General features: G+C 45.8%; 1 protein-coding gene across 3 annotated transcripts in view; it reads right to left on the bottom strand.

Moving 5' to 3' along the window:
- Positions 1-4,038: 4,038 nt before the first annotated feature.
- ILDR2 (immunoglobulin like domain containing receptor 2) overlaps positions 4,039-22,417 on the bottom strand; it is a 40,266-nt gene continuing 21,887 nt past the window's right edge. For 2 of the 3 annotated variants that reach the window (XM_041420890.1, XM_041420888.1), the window contains 6 exons: positions 18,890-19,036; positions 17,962-18,138; positions 12,735-12,851; positions 11,133-11,343; positions 9,342-10,032; positions 4,039-8,526 (listed from right to left, as the gene is read on the bottom strand). In XM_041420890.1, coding sequence (XP_041276824.1) covers positions 8,491-8,526; positions 9,342-10,032; positions 11,133-11,343; positions 12,735-12,851; positions 17,962-18,138; positions 18,890-19,036 — 1,379 coding nt within the window. In that variant the 3' untranslated portion in view covers positions 4,039-8,490. The remainder of the gene's footprint in view (positions 8,527-9,341; positions 10,033-11,132; positions 11,344-12,734; positions 12,852-17,961; positions 18,139-18,889; positions 19,037-22,417) is intronic. The other variant, XM_041420889.1, reaches the window with a different exon arrangement.

Here is a 22,417-nt window from a genome sequence, read left to right as displayed (position 1 = left end):
AGTCTAAGATTGCCAAAAACCTGAAGAGAAATCCAGGAGGAGTTTACATAGCTAAGACAGCGTTCGTTTTAGTGATCTCACCCTCCCTGCAGAATCAGTGATGTGAAGATGAAAGAGGGGTTGCAAACCCCCTTGGCAGGGATGCTGTCAGCAGCAGGGCTGTTTCCTGAGGGCAGCCCAGAGCCATGAGCAGTAGATCCTGCTGGGTTGTGTCCTTCCCAAAAGGCACAGTCCCAGGGGCCAGAGGCCTCTGGGCATTCTCACTTGGCTGACTTGCTTTAACCTGTATTTCCCCCTACATCCTCCAGTCATGGCCCCTTTGCAAAGACCATGGGTGTCTTTTTTGTCATTGCACATAAATTAAGTAATGAGTAATAGACAGACTGGTCCTTAGGAAGGACACAGCAGTGGGCAGTGTATCTTTACACTTTTTACACACTTTGCACATCTCTTACACACTTTACAGCTTTACAAGGTAAAGCTTCTAACTTTTTGTTCTACTGCTTTACCTGATCTCCACCCTACTGGGTGTTGAAACTCCTTGCCAACACTTGTAATTCCAAGGTGAGCAGGCCTGAGGCCTGTAGAAACACACATTCTGGTTTGCCAGGAAGCAGAGAACTTTCAGAGACTAAATTAATTAATGATTTAGCAGGCTCTTGAGTGTAAAATGCAACCAGTTGGAGCTCTGCCTCTCACTACCCTGGAGTACCTATTCACAGAGAAGTGCACTGAGTGATTTGTTGCTCAAAGAGAAGATCTGATAACTGGGACAAGAAAATCACTCCCACCTGCTCTGGAGAGGCTGATGGAAGCCAACATGACATGTAAGCAGAAAGGATTTCTGTCACACAGCGAGGACTAAATGAAAACACTACACCTGCTGTAATAAGTGGTCCTGTGCCATTTGAGGCAATCTTTTCAGACTCCTTTCTCTAATTCAGAAATGGCCCTGAATCACAAACCTGTACCTACAGCCAGGTGCTCACAGATAAGTGTGCAAGTTGTAGCCAGGAATTACAGTGGGAGCTGCAGGGCACCTCTCCTTGGCTGGCACAGACACTTTCCCACCCAGAAGTGACTTCCTGCAGAGCTCTGAGCTGGGTGACCTCTCATTAGTCTTTAAGGTATGGATGGACACTTTTCCAGCTCCATGCTGGCTTGGAGACTTCTGCAGAGGGGGAGCATTTGGGGACAGTCAGAGGAGTGATAAAGAAGCCCAAAGAAACACTGAGCACTTTTACAGGTGGTAAAATAAAGGAGTGACAATTTTCAGTGCCACGGGATGCTGTGCCTTGCACAGGGAAATACAGGGCAGAGCTGGGAGCTGTTTCTCCTGCACCTGACTGCTGATAACACCTATCAGACATGATCTAAACGTGTAAATGCTGTTTAGGTTACATCTACAAACAATGTGAGCCTTAATCCATTATTTACAACACTGAGACAGAACCTGAATGAAATTGATTATGACACAAAAATAATCAGTTCAGAGTACTGCAGACCTAAGGACAAAGAGGCCAAAAAAAAAAAAAAATCTGAAAAAACAAGATAAAGGTTTTCTGTATTTAAAAACAAAAGTTTTACATCTGCAAGATGGGGGAGAGTTTATCCTTTCTCTGAAGAAGTGTGGCTCCATAGGGTACCTGCATGGATTTTTTTAATATGAAAATGCTGGGCAGAATGTTTTTTTTATGTTATCCTGTGAATGGTATGAGATTTATGGAGGGTCTGCTGCTCTGCTGGAAAATATTTGGTTTATTGCCCAGTAATCAAAAAAATGGGTTGAAAACTACTCATGTAAACTGCTCATATCTTAGCAAAAATTGGGCAAATTATTTGCCTGCAGGATAATAAAAAGGCAGATTGGTGGGAGCCTTTCCTGCTTTTACTCTCCATGGTGACAACTCAAAGGCAACGACTTCGATGCTGTACGCATGGCAAATGTATAATGCTTGGTAATTGGGGATGTGGATGTCTCCCAAAAAGCTATAAAAGTGTTACATTTTCATTATAGAGTATTGTTACGTCCTTCTCCCCCTCATATTGGAAAAGTTCATTACAGGGGAGGACAATCTAAGTAAAATGACAGCAGCAAAGAAAGCCACTCACTCACTGTGTAATGGCTGGAGAATGGCTGTGGTAGGCAGCAACAGGAAAAAAGCCCAGCCCATCTGTAAACAGCAAGAGAATTGTACCCCTGGGCCAGGGCTCAAGTTTTCCTGGACTGAATTTTGCTTTTAAGCCAAGCCTGTCAACTTCTAGTCCTCACTTCTAACTCACATGCAAGTAATAGCACCTTGGAACTCCATTTGCTTTCTGACTCATTAAGTGCTGCTCCTCTCTGCCACTGCTCTCACCAAAGACAATGAAACCTGAAAGCATTTGCTCCTGCTGTTTGCACTCCACAGCTCTGACTGCAGCTGCCCTGAGGTTGGAAACAATACTGACCCGTTCTGAAATTATGTTCAGCTTTAGTTTTTAAAATGTTTCCAGTAACACCCCTGCTTAGGCTTGAGAGAATATCTGGAGGGCTTGGGGTTTTGTTGTGGGCATTCTGTAATTTTGATTTTATAGGGGGTAAAAGTGCCTTTTTACAAAATGCCACTCATTCTACATCCAAACATCTACATTGGAACCCCTAGGCACACGGAAGGTTGACTGAAAATTGCCAAAGGAAAGCAGAGGGGTCAGAGAGGCATTACAAGCATGACAAAAAATGACAGGCAAAAGGGAGAGGAGGTGATGGCCTCCCCTGGCAAAGGCCCCTGTGCAGGCAGGGGTGAATGTCAGAAAGAATTATAAAGGTCACAAGAGAATTCACATGGGAATCACGGCAGGTTCCTTCCTTTAGTATTAGCTGACTTTTTTCTTTAGATTTCTCCTGTTTCTAATGCTGATAAATCCAGCTGGCATTTCTGAGATCACATCAAAATGATAGCTGTTCCTTCACATTATGCAGTAGATACCTTCTCTGATCTTCCAGGAAATGAGAAAGGGACTTTACGAGCCCCAGGTGACATGAGGGTGGTTTCAGCATCACAGCTGTTGTAGAAAGCACACACAGCCAGCAAAGCCTGATGGAAATGCTACACCACAGAGGTTTCTGGAATTATAGGGGCAAATCTGCAGCACCTAGCAGATGCCAAAGGCATCTTTGCTCCTGGATTCTACTTTGCTCTAGTAAAAAATTAAAGCCCCTTTAGCTTTTATTTCCACATGTTCCAAACCCTCTACTTGGTGACCAAGAACAGATCCTCACGCTCATCTTGTGTGAAAGCTACCTGGAGAAGAAGACAGCTCCGTGCAGTTTCTCAACAATCTCCACATCATTAAAACTATTTTCAGAATAGCCCAGGCACGATAAACACCGTGGTGCTGCGTTTATGTATCTGGAACAGTTTGTGGCATGGTTTGACATCTGCAATGTTTTGTGATTGCTCCTTCTCAGGGATCTCTCCGAGCAGCTGTCCTTTGTCTCTCAGAGATGCAGCTCTGGGGTGCACTCCTGATGGCCACCCCTGACCCAACTCCAGTAACAAAGGTGGGGATGTTGCAGCTCCAGTCCCCGGTACCAAATGCCAGCACAAAGACCTGAGTAATTCTGGTTGACTGCTGCAGCTCATAAATGTTGAGAGTTTCTCAAAAATGTAAAGTATTCAAAGGGCTAATTTTGTTAATTTTCCATTTCAGTGGAAATGGAGTGTTCTGAGGATGTTCACACTGAAGCCACCCATTGGAACTTTTACAATGTACTTTAAAGGAATAATGGGATTGATGAAAAGTCATTACCATTGATATTTATTTTCCCATTCCATTATGTCAAAACCTTTTTTTCTCCAGTAGCCAAGATCACTTTTTTTGACAGTACAGCCAAATCTACTGCTAATGCTCAATCCTGCTTTTGCTCTAGGGGCTCTTTCGAGTTTTTACAGGATTCTCTCTCATTATCTGTTTTCTTAGCAAATCACTTTTGTGATGCTGTCATTTTTACACCACAAAACTCTCCATGTCCTTGACATGACCCAGACATCCATATCCAGTAAGAAAAGGATTTTAATTTTATGCCAGCAATAAAAATTCATCACTGGAAAACTTATAATTTAAGACCCCATATTAACCAGGCTCATTATTTCCCAGTGCCAGCATTCTGCAGGTGTTCTGAAAGATGGCACAGACACAAACCATTACTCCTCTCCTGAAACATGAGCTGTCTGTCAGTCTCTGGCCCCCTGCTCCCCTGCTGCAGGAGTCACAGGTCATTAGGGTTGTGTAGCTGTGCAGATACTCCAGGTCACCCTTCACTTCTTGATTTGGTCCATTTGCTGCTGCTGCAGACACATTTCTAATGGGAAAAATAAAGGTGGCCTGAGGACAGACATGATCAGTAACTGAAAATTCCTGCAGATTTGTACAGAGATACAAAATCCAAAATTGTAGGGCAAGGTTACTGCTGCTCAGATCTGACTTCAGGGAATTAAGACCTCCTCTTTTTTTTCTGCAGCTGAAACTTTTATCATCTGGTAAAACTCAGAGAATCACTAGTCATAAAATCTTCAGTACTTTTCCAGGTACTTGGATTCAAGAGATGTTTCTAAATTCTCACAAACAGTTGTTTGCACAATTAAAACAGTTTTCTTAAAAGAACTAGCTTGCAACTACTCATTTAAAAGCTAGATACACAAATGGCAACTTCATACACACAGTGTACAGATGCCCTAAAGTACCAGCACTGAACAAACAAAACTGACTCAAATAAATGAAGACTTGTATTTTTAATACGCACAGCTCATTCCTGAGGGCTTGATCAGATAAACTACACTGACTAAGATAAGGGACAGAACATAACTGAAATGAGAAGATTGTAATGCTCAGGCTTTCAGTATGATTTAAAATACAGAGGTATTCAGAGACTGTAAAACCACTGGTTTGGCCCCTTTCTGGGACAGTCAGATGTACTTTCAAATTTCTGTGTCCACTGTTTCCTGGGTCTGATGGAAACTACAGCAGGCTAAGCTGCCTTGAAATTCATGGCACAGGGGTTGCAAGGTTTTCAGGCTAACAAAACATCAACTTACTAGAATCCTCATATATCAGGAATGAAATGTTTGATTTAAACCAGCATGCAGTGTAGCTCTGTAGACTTCCCAAGGCCTGAGAGACCTCAGATGGCAAACACCTGCCCACCTCTTGCTAACTGTGCTGTGATTTTCCTAAGAACACACAATTAATGGTAAAAAAAAAAAAAAAAGATGAAAATACGTAAAATGTTAAGTCTCTCCAGCCATAATACAGATAGATGGTAAATGCAGTTGCTAAGTTGCTCTCCCTGTTTGAAAAGTCATGACACTCAGGCAGTCAGGTCCCCAGTGACTGTTAAAGGGAAACATCAGACCTGTTTTAAAAGGATAGAAGAACAGGGCCCTGGGAACTCCTGACCAATCAGCCTCACCTCTGTGCCCTGAAAGATCCTCCTGGAAGCCATCTCAAGGCATATGGATGGGAGAGAAGTGATTTAAGACATCTGGCACGGCTTCACCAAGGACAAATCACACCTGCTTACTTGGAGACCTTCTATGACAGGGTGACTGCACTGATGGATAAGGAAAATCCATCTGATATCATGCACCTTGACTTCTGGCCTTTGACAAAGTCCCACACAAAATTTAATTTCTAAACTGGAGAGAGATGGGTTTGATGGATGCACAGGGAATTGGCTGGATGGCCACATCCAGAGCATCAGTCAATGGCTCAGTGTCCAAAAGGACATCAGTTACAAGTGGAGTCCCTCAAGGGTCTGCACCGAGGCTGACACTGTTCAGCCTTCATTAATGGCACAGACTGAGTGCCCTCTCAGCAGTCTGTGTGTGGCAGCAAGCTGAATGATGCCAGGGATGCCATCCAGAGTGACCCTGGGACAGGCTTGAGGAGCAGGCTCACGAGAACCTCATGAAGTTCAACACAGCCAAGTGTGGGGGGCTGTACCTGAGTCAAGGCAACCCCTGGTACTGGTACACGCTGGGGGAAGAATGGACTGGCAGCCCTGAGAAGGACTTGGGGAACTAGATGATCTTTAAGGTCTCTTCCAAACCATTCTACAATTCTATGACTTTATAGTGGTGGATGAAGATGGGACTTGAGCCAGCCACGAGCTCTCGCAGCCCAGAAAGCCAACCATATCCTGGGCTGCATCAGGTGAGTGACCAGCAGGCCAAGGAGTGGAATTTCCCTCTACTCCATTCTCTTGAGACCCCACACAGAGTACTGTGTTCAGCTCTGGGGCCACCCACACAAAGACATGGAGCTGTTAGAGCAGGTCCAGAGGAGGGAGACAAAAATGGTCAAAGAGGCTGGAATACTTCTATAAAGACAGGCTGGGAGAACTGAGGCTGTTAAGCCTGGAGAAGAGGAGGCTCTGAGGAGACCATAGAGCCTTTCCATGCCTAAAGGGACTACAAGAAAGATGTAGATTGACTTTTTACCAGGGCACTGATTTTCGAGTAAAAGAGGGTAATTTTAGATTAGATACAAGGAAGAAATTCTTTACTCTGAGGGTGATGAGACACTGGAACAGGTTGCCCAGAGAAGCTGTAAATGTCCCATCCCTGGAAGTGTTGAAGGTCCAGTTGGACAGGGCTTTGAGCAACCTCATATGTGGAAGATGTCCCTTCCCATGGCAGAGGATTGAAACTTTAAATCTTGAAATCTTGAAAGGCTAGCTCCTGCACAAACAATTCTACAATTCCACAACTGTATTTTCCTGCTGGCTAATCTCTCTCTGGCCAGGAAGACCCAGGACTGGGATTTCCAAAACTACAGTCATCACTAGAGGAGTGTGGGAAAAGAACATCATCCTTTCATCAACTCACCTTCTCACATGAAAACTGTCATCAAATCTATGGAGATTATTCTTCCTCTCCCCTGACCATTCCTGGTGAGTAAACTATCTGGCAGAAGAGTAACACAGAAATTAATCTATCATTTTTATGGAGAACTGCAGTGATGTTAATATCCATTGTGTTCCAAACAGTACTGCCAGTATGAGCATCTGAGGCCAGCTAGCTTCCCAAATTCCCAGAGGAACAACAAAGATGTCATTTCAGAGGCTGATAATGTCCATAACACAACAGGGCACTAAGTTGTTTCTAGGTGTAATAGGGATCAAGATACTGGACCTTAAAATGTTCCCATCATCTTCCCTCACATGATGATTTTAGCAGCTAAATAAATGACTGCATAATACCCTATGAAAACCAGAATGTCAGGCTTCCAAATGGTGTGAAGCACTCACTTCTAAATAAAGCTATTCCTGAGACAACAGCCACTAAAACCACATCCCATCCAAAGTGAATGGAATGGTTTTAAGTGAAAAGGGTGACTTTCAAAGCTTGTATCCATCCACAGTGCTTGTTCTTTTCCCACTGTTGTTATTGGTCTCTTCAGTAGTAGTTTCTTCTGGGAAACTGTTCCCAGAAAGGAGTGATACCAGTGGCACAGGATGAAGGTCTGCAGCTGCCTTCTCATTGAGACTGTCTCCTTTTTGCATCCTTGGAACAAAAAGGCCACTCACTAGAGTGGCAGAAGTGTCTGGTGGTGCTGGAAGCAGAGCACTAGGAAGGCTAGAGCACTGCTTTTAAAACAGTGGAGTAGGTATTCCAGCTTGAAGCTCTACAGGCTCACAGCTGAGCTGCAAGGAAATGCAACAGCATCAAAACAGAACACAGTGGGGGGCAGGGGGGAAACAAATCATGCTCTCATCACAATAAAAGCTACTTTGACCCACTTTCAGAGCAATACATCAATCTCACCTGCAACTCTCATCACACAACGAACAGAACTAAATATATTGAACAAACCAGCCCATAATTGTCTCTTTCCCCATTCAGCCCTTATCAAGGTAACATCTCATCAGTCATTTTCTTACAGTGTCTGAAAGGATGTGGATTTTCTTTCGTGATTTAGGGCCTGATCAGCTGGAGGCAGTCTGCAGTTGTAAGAACGAGGCCTCCTCCCAGCACAGGGGTGATACAGAAAAGGCTTTAAGTATGGAGACAATTTTGATCCAAACAGAGAACTGAGGAGACAGAGAGAGCAAGGAGGTACACATGCCTCCCTCTGCACATGGGACAGGGCAAGAGGCACAAAGGCAGCCTCACTTGGAGTTCAGGGCTGCAGGGAGGACTGCAGAGGCAGTAGGGACGTGGCTGCCATCCAGAGCAGAATGGAGGGCACTGGAAAACAGGGTGCCAAAGAGAGCCCTAGCCTCATTTTCCTGGCAGACTCCCAGAGCCTCTGAGGTCGAGTGCTGTCCATGGGAGTCTGTCTCTTACAAAAGCCTCAGCTCCCCTGGATGAAACAAAAAATTGAAACAGTCCATGGCTGATGGCTGCAAAGGTTCACAGAGGCATGTCTTGCTTGTTGCTCTGCATCTTCTCCACTGCAGTCACCTCATGATATCCAGCCCATCAACATGACAGGTCCACAACAACTTCAAACCACAAGGGACATCCTTGTTGGGAAATCATTCTGAGAGGAAAGAGAGAAGATTGTCAACAGGAAATCTCTCATTGAACAGAGGGACAGACAAAGCTTTGACAGAGACACAACTAAACAGCAAGAGCTTTGCCCACTCACAATGCAGTCCTCTCTCCCACAGCCAAGTTACTCTAATGGTAAGGTCTCCCTCATGGTGCAGATTTCCCCAGCTGGGTTAGATGGGAAAGATCCCCTCCCCAGCAACCATGAACTTATCAGTCCTCACCAGCTTGGGCTGTGGCAGGATGTTTTGTACTTGCTGGTATCCTGGGTGAGGAATGCCTTTGGCATGAATGGCTCCCACGGGACCCCATGGGCCCATGCACCCATGGGAGTCTGTGATCTCACCCCTTTCAGAAAGTTGTCTCTTACATCATCCCCTGCTAGCAGCCCTGTCCCAGTCCAGAGGAACAAGAGCCTTTCAACCCTTCCTCAACAAGGATCAAGGCCAAAGCCCTGTAATTTCAGTAAGGCCTGGTAACTTCCCTACCACAATCCTCCTGAACCTCAGATAAACTCCCTCTGCCTTGGATTACCAGGCCACAGATGCTAAAGACATCCCTTACCTCCCCAGTCCCAGGCACATCTGGCTTTCCCCTCCATCATGGACTCCTGTGTAGGAGCTATTACCCTTTCTGGCTTCCTACCCCCCCAGTTCCTTCCCCCCTTCCCACAGGGAGTGACACCTGGACTCCAGGTATCACCCTCTTGGAAAACCCCCTTGCCCATCAACTCTGGTTAGTAACCCCTGCCTGGTGGCTCTCCGCTCAGCCTATTTGGACCAGGACCACCAGACATGGCCTCACTGTTTTCTTGGGGTCCTTTTTCCTCTTCTTGTCAGAGGCATTGAGGTAGGCCTGTTCCCTGGCCCTGTAGGAAGGGCCTCGGCTCAGCTCCCTCTCGCTGTAGGGGGGCAGGCTGTCCTCCTCCTCCTCGTCCTGCTCGGGGGACGACGACTGCTGCGGCGGCGGCTGCGACTTCTCGGCTTTGTAGGTGGAGGGCGGTGACCAGGCATAGTATGTGCTCCCTCCTCTCTGGCTGGGCTGCGAGCTCAGCTTCGAGGGGGTGGCACAATGGTCACCACTCTCGTCATAGCTCCGGGATTTCCTCTCCAGGACGCTGCTGAGGTAGGAGTGATCGTATTTCTGGCTCCCTCCGGGCGTCCGGCTCACCAGCCTGGGAAGGTGCTTCTCCTCGTGGGCCCGTCTCCGGGGCGGGCTGTAGGACCAGCCCCGATCCGAGTCCGTCAGCGGCTCCCGATTGCCCCTGCAGCGCTTGGTGTAGTATTCCTCCATGGAGCTGTCCTGGTGGGGCAGCCCCCCGCCGCGCCCGCCGTGCGACTCGGAGCGCTCGAAGCGCCGCATCTCCTGGCTGTCCGCCCGCCGCGGCCGCTGGCTGTAGGACTCGGCAAAGGCCGCCAGCTCGTCCATGGACACGGCCGGCACTCCCACGGAGAAACTCTTACGGGACAGCATCTCCGACTTGGATCTCTGCTGGCTGGAAGAGGGAGGAGGTAGAGTTAGAGGGCGGGATCCAGCTGCACTCATCCCCCCGGCTGCCGGCACAGACAATGGAGGGAAACAGGCCCTCCTGGGGGCATGAATCATCTCAACTGTTTTCATCGTCTTCCATAGGAAGAGAATCTATCACATCCTTGAAACCCCGGGTTCTCTCTGATGACTGTAAAGGCAGCTTAGTGCAGATAGCTCAGGTTCTTCATGTCTAATGTTACCTGAGGTTAGCCCCAGGGTGCACCTGCCCTGTCCTCCAATATGCAGGGCTGGACCTGCTTCTCCTTCATCCTAGAGCTTGTAGGTGTATATCCTGCTGGAAAAACCCAAGAGCCCAGCTATAGAAGCTCACAGCAGGGCAGTTTTGAAGCAGGTTTAAAGACAGTGAGCTGGTACAATAGCCCAGTACTGAAGGAAGGAAATCCCTGCCATTGCTTTTGGAATACTGGGCTGCTTGAGGGAAGGCTGTGCTAACTCTCTTCTAGGCACCAGAATAGCGAGTCCTTCAGGCCTGGAGCACCAGTGTAGCTTCACCAAAGCAGGAAGGTGTGACTCCTATATAATAAAGCACACCAGCACTGGGAAGTGCTGGAGGCATCAGGTACAAAGCTCAAGAGAGAGAGATTTGCACTTTCCCACTATGGGAAGGGTGGCTTGTTTCCCTACTGATCTCACTTTTTCTTCCCACTGGGACTGGGGCTTGTACCTAGCTTTACCCAGCTAGGTAACCTTCAGCAGGCTCACTGTTCCTTAATGGATGTGGCTCTGCAATACTCAGAAGGGGCAGAAATAAGAACAAGTATCTACTTCAGGAAGAAAAAAGTATTATGACTCCTAATATCAAGAGGAATATATTATTTTTACAGATCTGCTTGCTGAGCACAAGTGCAGGTTGCAATCACATTATGGCAATCAGCTTCATTCTGACCTCACATGTCCAGATTTCCTATTTCTCTCTAGCCCCTCTCTCCTGCTAAGCAGAGCAAGGGCAGCAGGAAACAGGGGAGAACTACCAGCCCATCTGTCCCTTCTGCTTTCTTTACCACTTTGCCAGATAGAGCTGCCCCCTGACGCGGTGCCCCTCACCTGTGCCAGTAGCTGTCCCGCTCGTCCCTGTAGTCAGACACAGCCTGTGACCTGGAGGTGCTGCCGCCGCCCACCACCCCTGCCCAGTACTCGGCGTCGCCGTCCATGTCCCCCGCGGGGGGCAGAGGTTTCCTCCGCGCCTGCCGGTAGGGCTGGCGGAAGTTCAGGTCCTCCTCGTGCAGCGAGCTCAGCTCAGACACGGTGTTGTTATCTGCAGGGGAGGATGCAGGAAAGAAATGAGATGGGCATCGCCTGATGGCAGCCAGGCGGGGATTCTGGGGGCATCGCAAACGGCGTGAGATGACTCTGTTCCAGATAATTGACAGGAAGAGCTCAGGAACAGCTTTCCACCTGTGAGCTCCCTGCCACCAAGCTTGGTGGGATACCACTACAGCACAGAAGTTGTGCCACCTCCCCTTTTCCTGGTGTGAGACAGGCTGGCTCTGGATTTGGCCTGACTTGCCTAGCTAAAACAAAGGCAACCCCCTCAAAAAAAAGATTAAGGAAAAAGTAAAAGTCTGTCTGAATCACTGTCAGTCTCTACCCCATCAAGCACACTGACATCTGTAGGCCTGACATACCAATCTGCAGAGTCTTTTTATAGTAAATCTTGTGGGTGGAGAAGACAGTGTGCTCAGCAATGACTGTTTTAGAAGTATATATAATTTGTTCGTTATGCCTAATCTGTACGGAGCTTTGATGTAGTGTCATTCCTTAAAGCCCTTCCCTTCATGATTTTCAGGATCCCACACGTCTGTTTTAAGTGAGCCTCTAGCAGTGCCTAACATGGGTTAGCTCTGCGTGCTGCCCACAGGAACTGAGCCCCCAGCTTGCCACTGTCCTCTGCACACAGCAGCCGCAGGACAAGGAGCAGCACTGCCAGCCCTCCCCACACACCTTGTCCCATTCTGCACCTCTGCCTCCTCATGTGGAAAGATCCTCACTTGGGTTTGTATTCTGACACACATTAAGTGCAGTCTCAGCCATTATTTAAGGACATAAAGCTTTCAAGAGGCTTTGGGAAGACAGTGAGAAGTTCCTTGCAGAAGCTCAGTTCTGAGTTTGCACCATGGGCCTATTCAGCACCCTGCTCCTTCTGCAGGGCAACAGCCACTCCAAACAAACTTCCTGCTTCCTTCAAGCCACACTGTGGTCACTGCAGCCCACAAAAGACACTTTCAATAAAATCATCCCTCTCCTGTTTTGCCATGCTGGGAATCTACAGACACCACACTCTTAGGAAATTGTGAAAACAATATCCCAGCTATTATTACAGCACAGGTTGTAGAAGGTATGAATAGGGACTTGGCTTTTCAGATGCTGATGATCCCAAAGTTTAGTTATGAGTGGACAATTTTCATAAGCTTTTCAGTATCCCTTACTTTGCTATAACAATGATTAGGTAAGCACCAGACTTTTAAAATCAGAACATACCTGTAGATACCTAAAATCTAGACTTTATCTGTCCCAATTAGCTTATCCTGGATATCATATCCTAGGAGCTGACCCCGAGACAAACCAAGTGAACTTTTAACTATGAATTTCCCAGTCTTGCTTAGGTCAGTGGGAAAAAAAAAAAATCAAACCATGCTTGTTTCTCACATCGTTCTCGCATCCTCCTAGCCGGGTCAAACTGAGCCAGTTCTTTCTCGACATAGTACAGCACCTTCATGGAGTCTCTGTCCTTGTCAGCCTGAATCCTGTACCCTTTGCGCACTGCTAGGGAGAGAAAAAGAAAACATTAGAAGAAAACCCACGTAAGAACAAGGAGCCTTTGCCACAACACTGCTTATTCCATAGTTGAGCTCACGTCTGCAGGCAGGTAGGCTGCGTCAAAACACACTGAGTCAGTCGCTGCTTCACGAGAAATTCGTCTACAGTGTGGGATGTGAAGTTGTAAGAACTTGCATCATTTTAAAAGTTTGCAGGAAAAGAAAAAATGGTTTGGAAATGCCCAGTTTGTACAGTGAATCCAGTGATGGACACTGAGCATGGTGGGACATCCTCACAGCACCTCACCCTCCCTCCTGTGAGACGGGCTCGCTCTGGAGTTGGCTTGCTTTGCCCAGTTAAAACAAAAGCAACCCCCTCATTGCCAGAGTGATTCCAACTCCCACAGATGATGGCAGAGAGAAAAGCAGAACTCATTTCTCCTTCCTCAGCACTACTGAAAGGATTCGTCATGGTATGAGAGAAGCAGTCCCAGAAGATCAGGCTTCCTCTAAGCTCCCAGTCTGCAGGAGAAGCAGGTGGCTGAGCATTTGGGAGCTGTCACTGTGCAAGACCACTCCACCCTCCCGCCCCCATGAATTCTCCTCACACAGGTTGAAGACTGTGTGCCAGAAGATCCAGAGAATACAGAAGGAAACACTACGTCCCACAAAGCACACCACACTACTTTGAGATTTATACTGACTCCAGGGGTGAGGCCAACCAGGTCACTGGCAGCTGTGAAACTGCTCTGGGATTTTTACAAGCTTTACTTCACAGAAAAGGTATATATCTTAGACATACATGAAATGCTTGACTTCTGGGAAGTCTGGACAGCTTTTTGACTTGTCCATGTAACTATGTGTAAAAAAGAAGGCCCTATACACCTGGAGCCAAAGCAGATTTAACTCTGGCAGGTAAGCTCCATGCACACTTTACCTACTAACTATAGCTACAAACAACCTGACTACCTTAAGGCAGGCCTATGATCAGCAAGCAGAGAACTCCACCTTTGCACTCTTTCTTTGAGGAAAATAAGGTTTTTATAGCAGATTATTTAAGAAAGGTGTCAGCCTGGAGCTATTTCAGGACTGACAGAAATTCAGGTACAAGAGAGGACTACAACCCTAAAATTCAGCCTTATTAGAGAACCATCGTAAGGACAATTCACTTAGCACTACAACATGGAACCTGTCTGCCTTGCATGGGGTTAACATGTTCCCTTGTGGGAATACTGCAGTGTTGCATGAATGCTCCTGCTGGGGAACAATTTAAACACTTGGACAGTGGTTCTGAGCCAACCTGTTCCTTCTGTTTTATCCCTCACCACCGCAACACATCGAGCTATTAACATATGGATTCGGTAGTACGTCGCATAGTATGTGCTGTGTGGGCTGAGCAAGGACTTGGCAGAAGTATTCTTAGGCACCTCCTGTCCTAAACTGCTGTGCATGTGTCTCTGTGCACTAGGAAATAACCATGCTGTGCTTCAGGAATGCCTGTGCCATGGGCAGACTTCAAAAGCAAAGTGCTTTACTGTGGGTTTGGACTGGGCACCTGTAAGATAAGTGATTACATCTTGTGTGTCTGCACTAGGGAATGGTGTAGGATGTAAAAATATAGTAAAAATAGAGGTCTACCAGGGTCCTTCTTTTAACTTGCCTCCAGACAGCTCAGCTGACAGCAGTGTGTGCTTTATTATCCCTGTGAGTGAGTGAGTGAGTGAGTGAGTGAGTGAGTGAGTGAGTGCACAGTGGCTGGAAATGCAGACAGTGGTTTTAGAGAACACAAGGAATCCTGCCTCTGCCTCCCAAAGTGGAAGCACAGCAGGTCTCCTCAAATGAGGCTGCACTCACTGGCCTCAGAAGTGACAGCTCTGGCCACACTGCATGAGCAGCAAGGGCAGTTCTCCACCATCTCTACCATCGTGGCTGGTAGCTCACTTCTGTCTGGTACCGTGCCAGGAAAGAGGCCTCTCACTATTCTTTCTTCTAATGTGTGGACTTAGCTCAGCTAAGCTGCCACCTCATTTATACACAGGCCAGCAAACCACTCTGACCTACTCATAACCTTTGGGGAATTTGAACAGGCAGCCTCCAGGCTCTTCCAGTGTGAGCTACTGCTCACACTGAGGCTGTACCAAACATCTCTTTGGGCAACCTCTATAGCTCCTGGAACTGATGGAGAATTAGCCAAGCTTCATGCTAGGTTCATACTAAGCTTGCTGCTGCAGCTTGTATCAAAAGGCAAATTAATTTCTTGGTTAATTCTGCAAGCATCTAGAAATTAATTTTGGATTTAAATCTGCAAAGATGACTGTGAACTGCTCATAAAAAGTATTTTCCACTACAGAGGAAGCAGTTTTGTCTCTATGTTTGTTTATCAAATACTTCTCATAATGATACTAAACGTTCAACTTATTAAATCTCTTCATTATTCCTTCAGCTGGGAACCAAAGATATTATTGTTTCTTCCTCACACTCTTCATCTGTAAATTGCCATAATCCTTTAATCAGGTCTGAATAATTCTAAGCCTATTCTAATTATAAAGAAATAAAGATGCAGAGATGTTGACCACATGTCCAGAACCACTCGCTGAAGTCAAAGGGAATGGAACATTCTTCCCATATTTTCTTCTCTTGAACAGTTAATAAATTTCTAATGTTTAATTTGTATTTAACTGGACACTATTTTTATTCTTCTGTGGGTGGAACCAACTCAGCCAAAACTGTAAGCTGTCTCCCTCTCCAGAAAGGACAGCACTGCTATTTTTTTTCAGACAAGTATGTTTAGGAAGTAAATGATGTCTCATCCTTATACCCTTTTCACGTTTAAGATCTAGGACCAAAGCTTCCCTGTGTGCAGACTTCAAAGGATTTATGCAAGAGCCTCTAGGTAACCACTGCATTTAAAACAGAGCATAAATCCTAACTTATGTGTTGTCAACACTCTGCTAAATAAGAGAGCTAAATGTTTTGGGAGGTTTTTTTTCTCCATTCAGCCCTAAGTTTAGAATAGAATTCCTAGGCTTAATGTAAGCTTTGCCACATGGCTTTTATGTAACCCCAGACAAATTTTTTAAATATCCTCACACCTCGGTTTTCTCACTAGATCCCCTCAGAGGGGTCAATTATAAGCACAGAATCTATCTAGGGCAAAATGTAAGCCAGAATTACAGAATCTTCCAGTCTCTCTCCCCCAGCACTTCCGATCCCATTTTTTTTAAATGGATTTCACAGAAAGGTGGAAGTCCCAAAGATACACGGTTTCAGATCAGACCTACACCAGCTGTGTGGAGGACACAGAGGCTTTTTATTCTCCTTCTGACAAAAGCTTTTATTATAAACTCAACCATTACCTGTTTTGTTTAGCTTGCTGCCTGGCCAACAAGCAAATAAGTAGCTTGGAAAAGCCACACAATGTTTTCTCTTCTACAGCCTGTCATTAGGGGATATTCTGGCATTGTGGAGGACCTTAAAAGAACAGAGTACAGGCTATAACTCTCCCTTAGCTTCACAGTTCAATTACCTTGAATAACAGATCCATGATCCAGACTAAGGGTTTGTCCGCATTATTGCAAAAAAGATTAATTTTTAAAATAGCTTAAGAATCTCTGTTGTCTTGCCACAAAGGTTAAAGCTCTGTGATAATGTTTTTGTTTGCCATATATACTATTTCCTGTCAAGTCCTGAGAAGAGGGATTGAGTCCAGACACCTGATTTGGCTGCATTGTCTATTAAATGCATCCTTCTGTGTAAGGATCATGGGATCCTAAGAGCCATTCCATTTGGCTGCCAAAAGTATCCGCTGTTTTTTATTCTGAACCTGTGCTCTGCTAGCAGAGACAAGACTGGGAGCTGTGATCTGACTCTTTAAAAATCCCTGGAGTTCCCACAACCAACACCACGCTCTATGTGCAGTGACATTTTTCACAGGAGAAAAAAACTGAAGCACTGGGGTGTCATTCATCATTTTCTGACAAAGGTTTTTGGATTGGATACATTCTGCGTTGGATCAGTGATTGATGTATTTCCTATTTCAAAATGCTCCATTCCAGAGCACTGTTTTGATTTCAGTGACCAAAAAAAAGTATGATTGTTGAAAGAAAATACTTTTTGTAATTCCAGAAAGGTTAATGTACTGACTAGGGCAGCAGAAGCATGCATAGGTTTGTTCCAAAAGCTTAATTAATTATGCTACTTAATCTTGTCTTTTCAGATGTGTTTTATCAACACACTGTTGTGAGTTAATTTAACAACTGATATTTAGTGTGGTGCTTTGAAATCAGAATGTAGCTGGGTCAGTGATGACTCTGCATTGGTGACAGTCATTTCTGCTGCAGAATGTTTGAATTTAGACAGCCACTCTGATTCTGAAATCCATGTGGCTAAATAGCTGCCATCTTTTCTCCTTGATGGCAGCTTCCTTTGCAGCAGCAAAGTGACCCTCCCTGAGACAAGAGGCATCACACTGGGGCTCTAGGTGTGACACTGATCCACAACTCCTTTCTAGTCAGAAGCTTTTCATCATTCACATTTCACAAATGCAAAGGCTGAATAAAAAAATTGACCTACTGACTTCTGTAAAGTAGAGGACAGGGTCCAGCCCCAAAAGATCTTGGGCAGAAATACCAAGGGAATAGGTTACTTTGCCCAAAATGCCATGGGGAAAGTAAAACATCTGGCTGCAGAAACACCTGCTGCCAGAGTCCAAGCAGTGCCCTACAGAGGGTTGGAAGGACAAGGAGAAAGCAGCTTGCAAGGCATTAGCTCTAAGGGGAAAATGGCTCCTGCCTCTGCTCTCCTGAAATCATCTTCATCCTTTTGTCCTCTGCAAGTGAACGTCTGCAGCAGTAATGAGAGGAGTCCTGTACAGGAACCTGGCCTCCCATTCCCTGCTGACCTAATTAGGCACCCACAAACTGACTCTGTTTTAATGGCCCTAGAAAAGTTAAGAGCATGTGGCCCTAACGCAAATGTCATAGTCAGAGAGAGGATTTAAATGCAGTTTCCCTGTGTTTCTTCTCTTCACACCACTCCATCAGTGACAATCACTCCTCCCCTTCCCAGCCCTTCTCCCAGTAAGAGGACTGAATGTTGTGCCTGGCACTGCAAATTACCATTTTGGCTTCCTCCACTGGCTTCACTTGGGGCTAAGGGAGGGGGGTGTGACTTATCCATCAGCACAGCAGGAGATGGGACACCAGCTACAGGAACACTGGGGATGTAGTATGGACCTGGCATGGCAGAGACTGCAGGAGGGTACCCAGCTTTTGCTGCTTTGCCTGCTATATACACTGAAAAAGAAAAAAAAAAACAAGAGTCAGCATCACACACCAGCCCCCCCAGACCCACTGGACACATGGACAAAATCTGCACCACCAACCCCACGGGAGACAATCAGACAAATGAATTAACAAGCACCAACCTGAATTTCTCTGAGCCTCAAAGGGTACTGAGGGGAGTTTAAAATATGTGCTGCATATAATAATAGGGCATGTAATAACAATGACACAGAGATGCCCAGAAAGACACTCAGGGTGTTACAGCCAGCATTATCACTGCCATGATTTAGTGGCAGTTCAGCTTTAAAAATAACTGGTGACTCAAGCAGCAGGATGAGGCTCATGGAACTTGACAGATCTGACTGAGCCTGACCAGGAACCTTGCTGGGTTGCAAGGATTTTGCACTGTTGTAGAGGACAGCTGATTTGCATTGCCAGGAAGAAACCTCCCAGGATGCTCTTAGCTCTGACCCGCAACATTCACCGACACAACAACAACTCTGGAATGGGAACATGACACTTTGGAAAAGCAGGCAGAGCTGCCAAGGCAGGGAGGGCTTGGGGAATTACATTTGTAATTAACTTTGAGCATTCAACCATTGAGTAATAGGTCAGATGCTTCACTCCCTAAGAACCAGTTCCTTAGCCAAGCGAAGTGCTCAGGGCAAAGGAAAGGAACAATATTAGCAGATTCTCCTCCTGTTCTGCCAGGGAACAGACGTAGTAGGACAGATTTGCACCAGGCCTGGACAGGGTCACTCACGCGCCCGGGGACAGCAGCAGGACTCAGGACAGCAGGGACAGCGGACGTAACAGCAGCAGCTGTGTGGGCAGCACTGGCACCAACAGATCCCCACCAGGAGGAAGAACAGGAACGCCCCCAGGATCACCAGGCCCACAAAGACCCACTCTGGAAAACAAGGGGAGAAAGGGAGATACTTACAGGACTGCACATTGCTGTGGAAGAGAACGTCAGCAACATCCTCCCAGCGGAGAGCACGGGGACAAAACACACAGGTGAATAACAGAAGTGGACTGACTCCCTGTGTGTCTAGGATGAGGTCTACTCCTCCTCTTGTGTCAGAGCAGAAATGGCACATGACGGTGAGAAATGAGCCATCAAAATGTGGTCCCTTCTGGCAGCATCTCTGGCAGGCTGAGAGGTGAGCAGCACAGAGGCAGGAGCCCTGGCTCCCCGGCCAGAAACCCTTCGCCCCACAACAGACCCGCACCAATGCCGCAGGACGTGCTCCATTAGCGTTTGGCCCTCATCAAAGACTCATTCTTCTTGGCCATGTTCATGCCCTGCTTACGTGTTTGTTCCCCAGCCACATTCTGGTTTTAATGGGACAAGAGATGGTGAAAAGCAGGCTATAAATAGCCCAGTGAACGAGCCAGGCCTGCCCCTTCGCAGCGAGGCCTACGCGCGCAATTATTCTTTTGAATGTGCCGAATGAACATCCCATTCAGGCGGCACCGCCAGCCAGGAAACCTAACAACCACTTTTCCCCTCCCCCATTGAAGCCTCAGATGATGTGTGCCAGGCCCCAAAAGAGAGCAGCTGAAAAACACCCTACAAGTGAAGAAAGCAGGCAAGAGCTGGCCCACAAAAACCAGGATGGGGCTTAAAGGGGAAGGGCAGGGAGAAAAGGTTTCTCAAACTTTGCTGCTGGAAAATGTGGTGAGAGCAGGGCTCAGCCTGAGCCAGGGCAGCACCTACTGCCACATAGGAGTTCCACAGACTAAGGGAATGAACAGTGAACCCATCTGGACCAAGAAATTACAAGACTCTGAACATACAGGAGGCCTGGAGTTGGTTTTAAGTCAGAGAAATGCACCAACCTATCTCAAAGCAAGACTGCAGGTGGGGAAAAGACTTGGTGGTTATTCAACCACCTAGGAAACATGGCAAAAAGCAAATCAAGACATGGTGGGGCTGCAGTGGGAAAGAGTTTATCCCCACTTCAGAGGAAAACAGAAAGCAGCAGACCAGTATTTCCAAGCAGAAGTCCAGCATTCACTAAAGAGTCTCCTGGTATACTATTATTTGAGATGAAGAAGTATTGACACAAAGATTGCAATGTGCATGAAGAATCACACTGGAAAAACAGTGCACCCCTCACCTGTGTTGCTAAGCTAAAAAGTCAAGGAAAAATGTTTCACTTGGACCATTCAAAATAGAATTTTTCCCTAGTTCTTAATACAATGCAAAAATAAGAAGTGTCATTTTTGATCCATCCACACCGTTCTGTTTGAACAGACATATGATTCTTTACTTTGCTGGAGTTTTCCTTAACTCTTTTACAAACAATTCCCCTTTTTAAAAATACCATTTTAAATCTAGAATTTAAAATTTCCTTTGAGAAATGTCAGTCAAAGATCTGGCATCTACAAATCAACACTTCAGAAGTGTGAAGTGAGGTTTGTTTTTTTTTTTTAATCCTTTATTTCTTTTTTGGCTGACACACATGAATTTCATTTAAATTTGCATTTAATTTTGGTTCCTGTGGAATAATATGTTGGGGTTGAACTTACTATATGCTGAGAAAAATTTAGCTGACAAGTAAGGAAAGGGCAGAAGGGAAGCATTCATGAATGGGAAAGCAAGAGCTGAGAGATTACTGACCCAGTCCCTCAAGTTCTGCTTCTAGCAGCTGTTTTGCTTAAAATTTTCATCTTTTACCTTGACACAGAAAATAAGAATGTGCTAAAATATCATGACAGTAAGCAGTAGGGATGCATTGTCAGTAAAGGCTGGGACAAGTTATACAAAGGGCCAGTTGTCCTTGGGGCTAAAATAGGAAATGTGAAATGCAGTATTATCCTGAATTTCAAAGTATGCAGCAATACTTTCAGTGTCACAGGTTCAAAAATAAGAACAATAACTGTTCTGAACAGGACTTCACTGGTTGAGAAGAACTGAACACAAGAGAAATGATCAAGTATACACAGCATTACTGTCACCACTCACACAATACAGCCACCAAAAATGGCACATGTAATCCTAGGCCAAATAAGGGAAGAATTTCCAGCAGTATTAAAAAAATATCAATGCCATCACACAAGGCCTCCTCTGCACTTGACTTCATCTGAAGTTACTGATGTTATACAGCCCTGGTCATCTGTGCAGCAGAAAATAATAATTTAGGCCGGAGCCAGTGGAGAGCAGGGATTTATTTGAGCGATGAAGGGACTCTGGAGCCTGCCTGGCAGCAGGGGAGCTGAAGCCTGCTGAGCTACTCTCTTAAACAGAAGGCTGAGGGAAGATGTAGCTCCTGCCTGTAAATATGGTAGGAGGATAAATGCAGCAGGAAAAGCAGGTATTATAGTTAAAGATCTTACATAAATGGACAGAAATAGATGATCAGTGCTGTAGAGAGAAGCTAAAAGAAGCCCATCAAAGAAAGTGGGCCAATGGGAAAGAGAAAGGCCAAACCTCAGGCCACTCCTAAACTTGCTAATCTTACAGAAAGATGAAATTACATGGTGCTGGGGAGAGATTGCACGATAGGGAGCCAGACTATCCTTTCCAGTCCTGCACTTCCTAATCTATGCCAATCTAAGCAACATCTTAATGGCTTTTTCTTTGTTGTGTTCTCATCTTGTTTTCTGCAACCATCGTGGATACAGAGAAGGAGGTGAAACGGTGCTGCTTGACACAAGTGGCCAGCCACAGCTATCCAGTGAACCTGAGATGTCAGATCTCCAGAGCTATTAGTGAACAGTTCACAACCACTCCATAAAGGACAAAAGCCTGGTAGAGGAAAAAACAGACAGCAAGTCCATTAGAAGTGTATCTGTGGTCTCTCTGAAAACATCCTAGGAGTACAAAAGGGGGTCAGATTAGTGTGTACATTGCACATTGCAGGAGACTCACTCAGCATATAAAGTGGATGTTTGAAATCAGTGTCCCAGCCACAGGGACCTGTGAGTCAGGATTTTACTTCACAGGAAGTTAGACCATTTCCTTTTCTGATGAGGTTAAGAAAACAGCAAAAAGAGCCTGCTGGCTCTTCCTTTAAAACAAAACAAAGCTGGGATTCAACCAGTTCCCAATATAACTGTGTAATGCTGAGATTCAAATGACTACCAAGCTGACATGCTCTGTGTCCTCACAGAAGTATCTGCTTTTCTTTACTCAGGCAACACCAACAGCTGAAATGTGGTTTGCTGCTGCATCTTACACTTTCTTCTTGTCTATGCATGCAGTGAGGGTACCAGAAAGATATCTGGCCTACACACCATAATTTTATACCCATTCAATAAAATTCTAAATAACGGGAGGAAAAGT

The sequence above is a fragment of the Onychostruthus taczanowskii genome, unplaced genomic scaffold, assembly GCF_017590055.1.
Source record: "Onychostruthus taczanowskii isolate IOZ18803 unplaced genomic scaffold, ASM1759005v1 scaffold67, whole genome shotgun sequence".
Taxonomy (NCBI): domain Eukaryota; kingdom Metazoa; phylum Chordata; class Aves; order Passeriformes; family Passeridae; genus Onychostruthus; species Onychostruthus taczanowskii.
The sequence above is the reverse complement of the archived record's forward strand: the minus strand, read 5'-3'. Positions and strand labels throughout refer to the sequence as shown.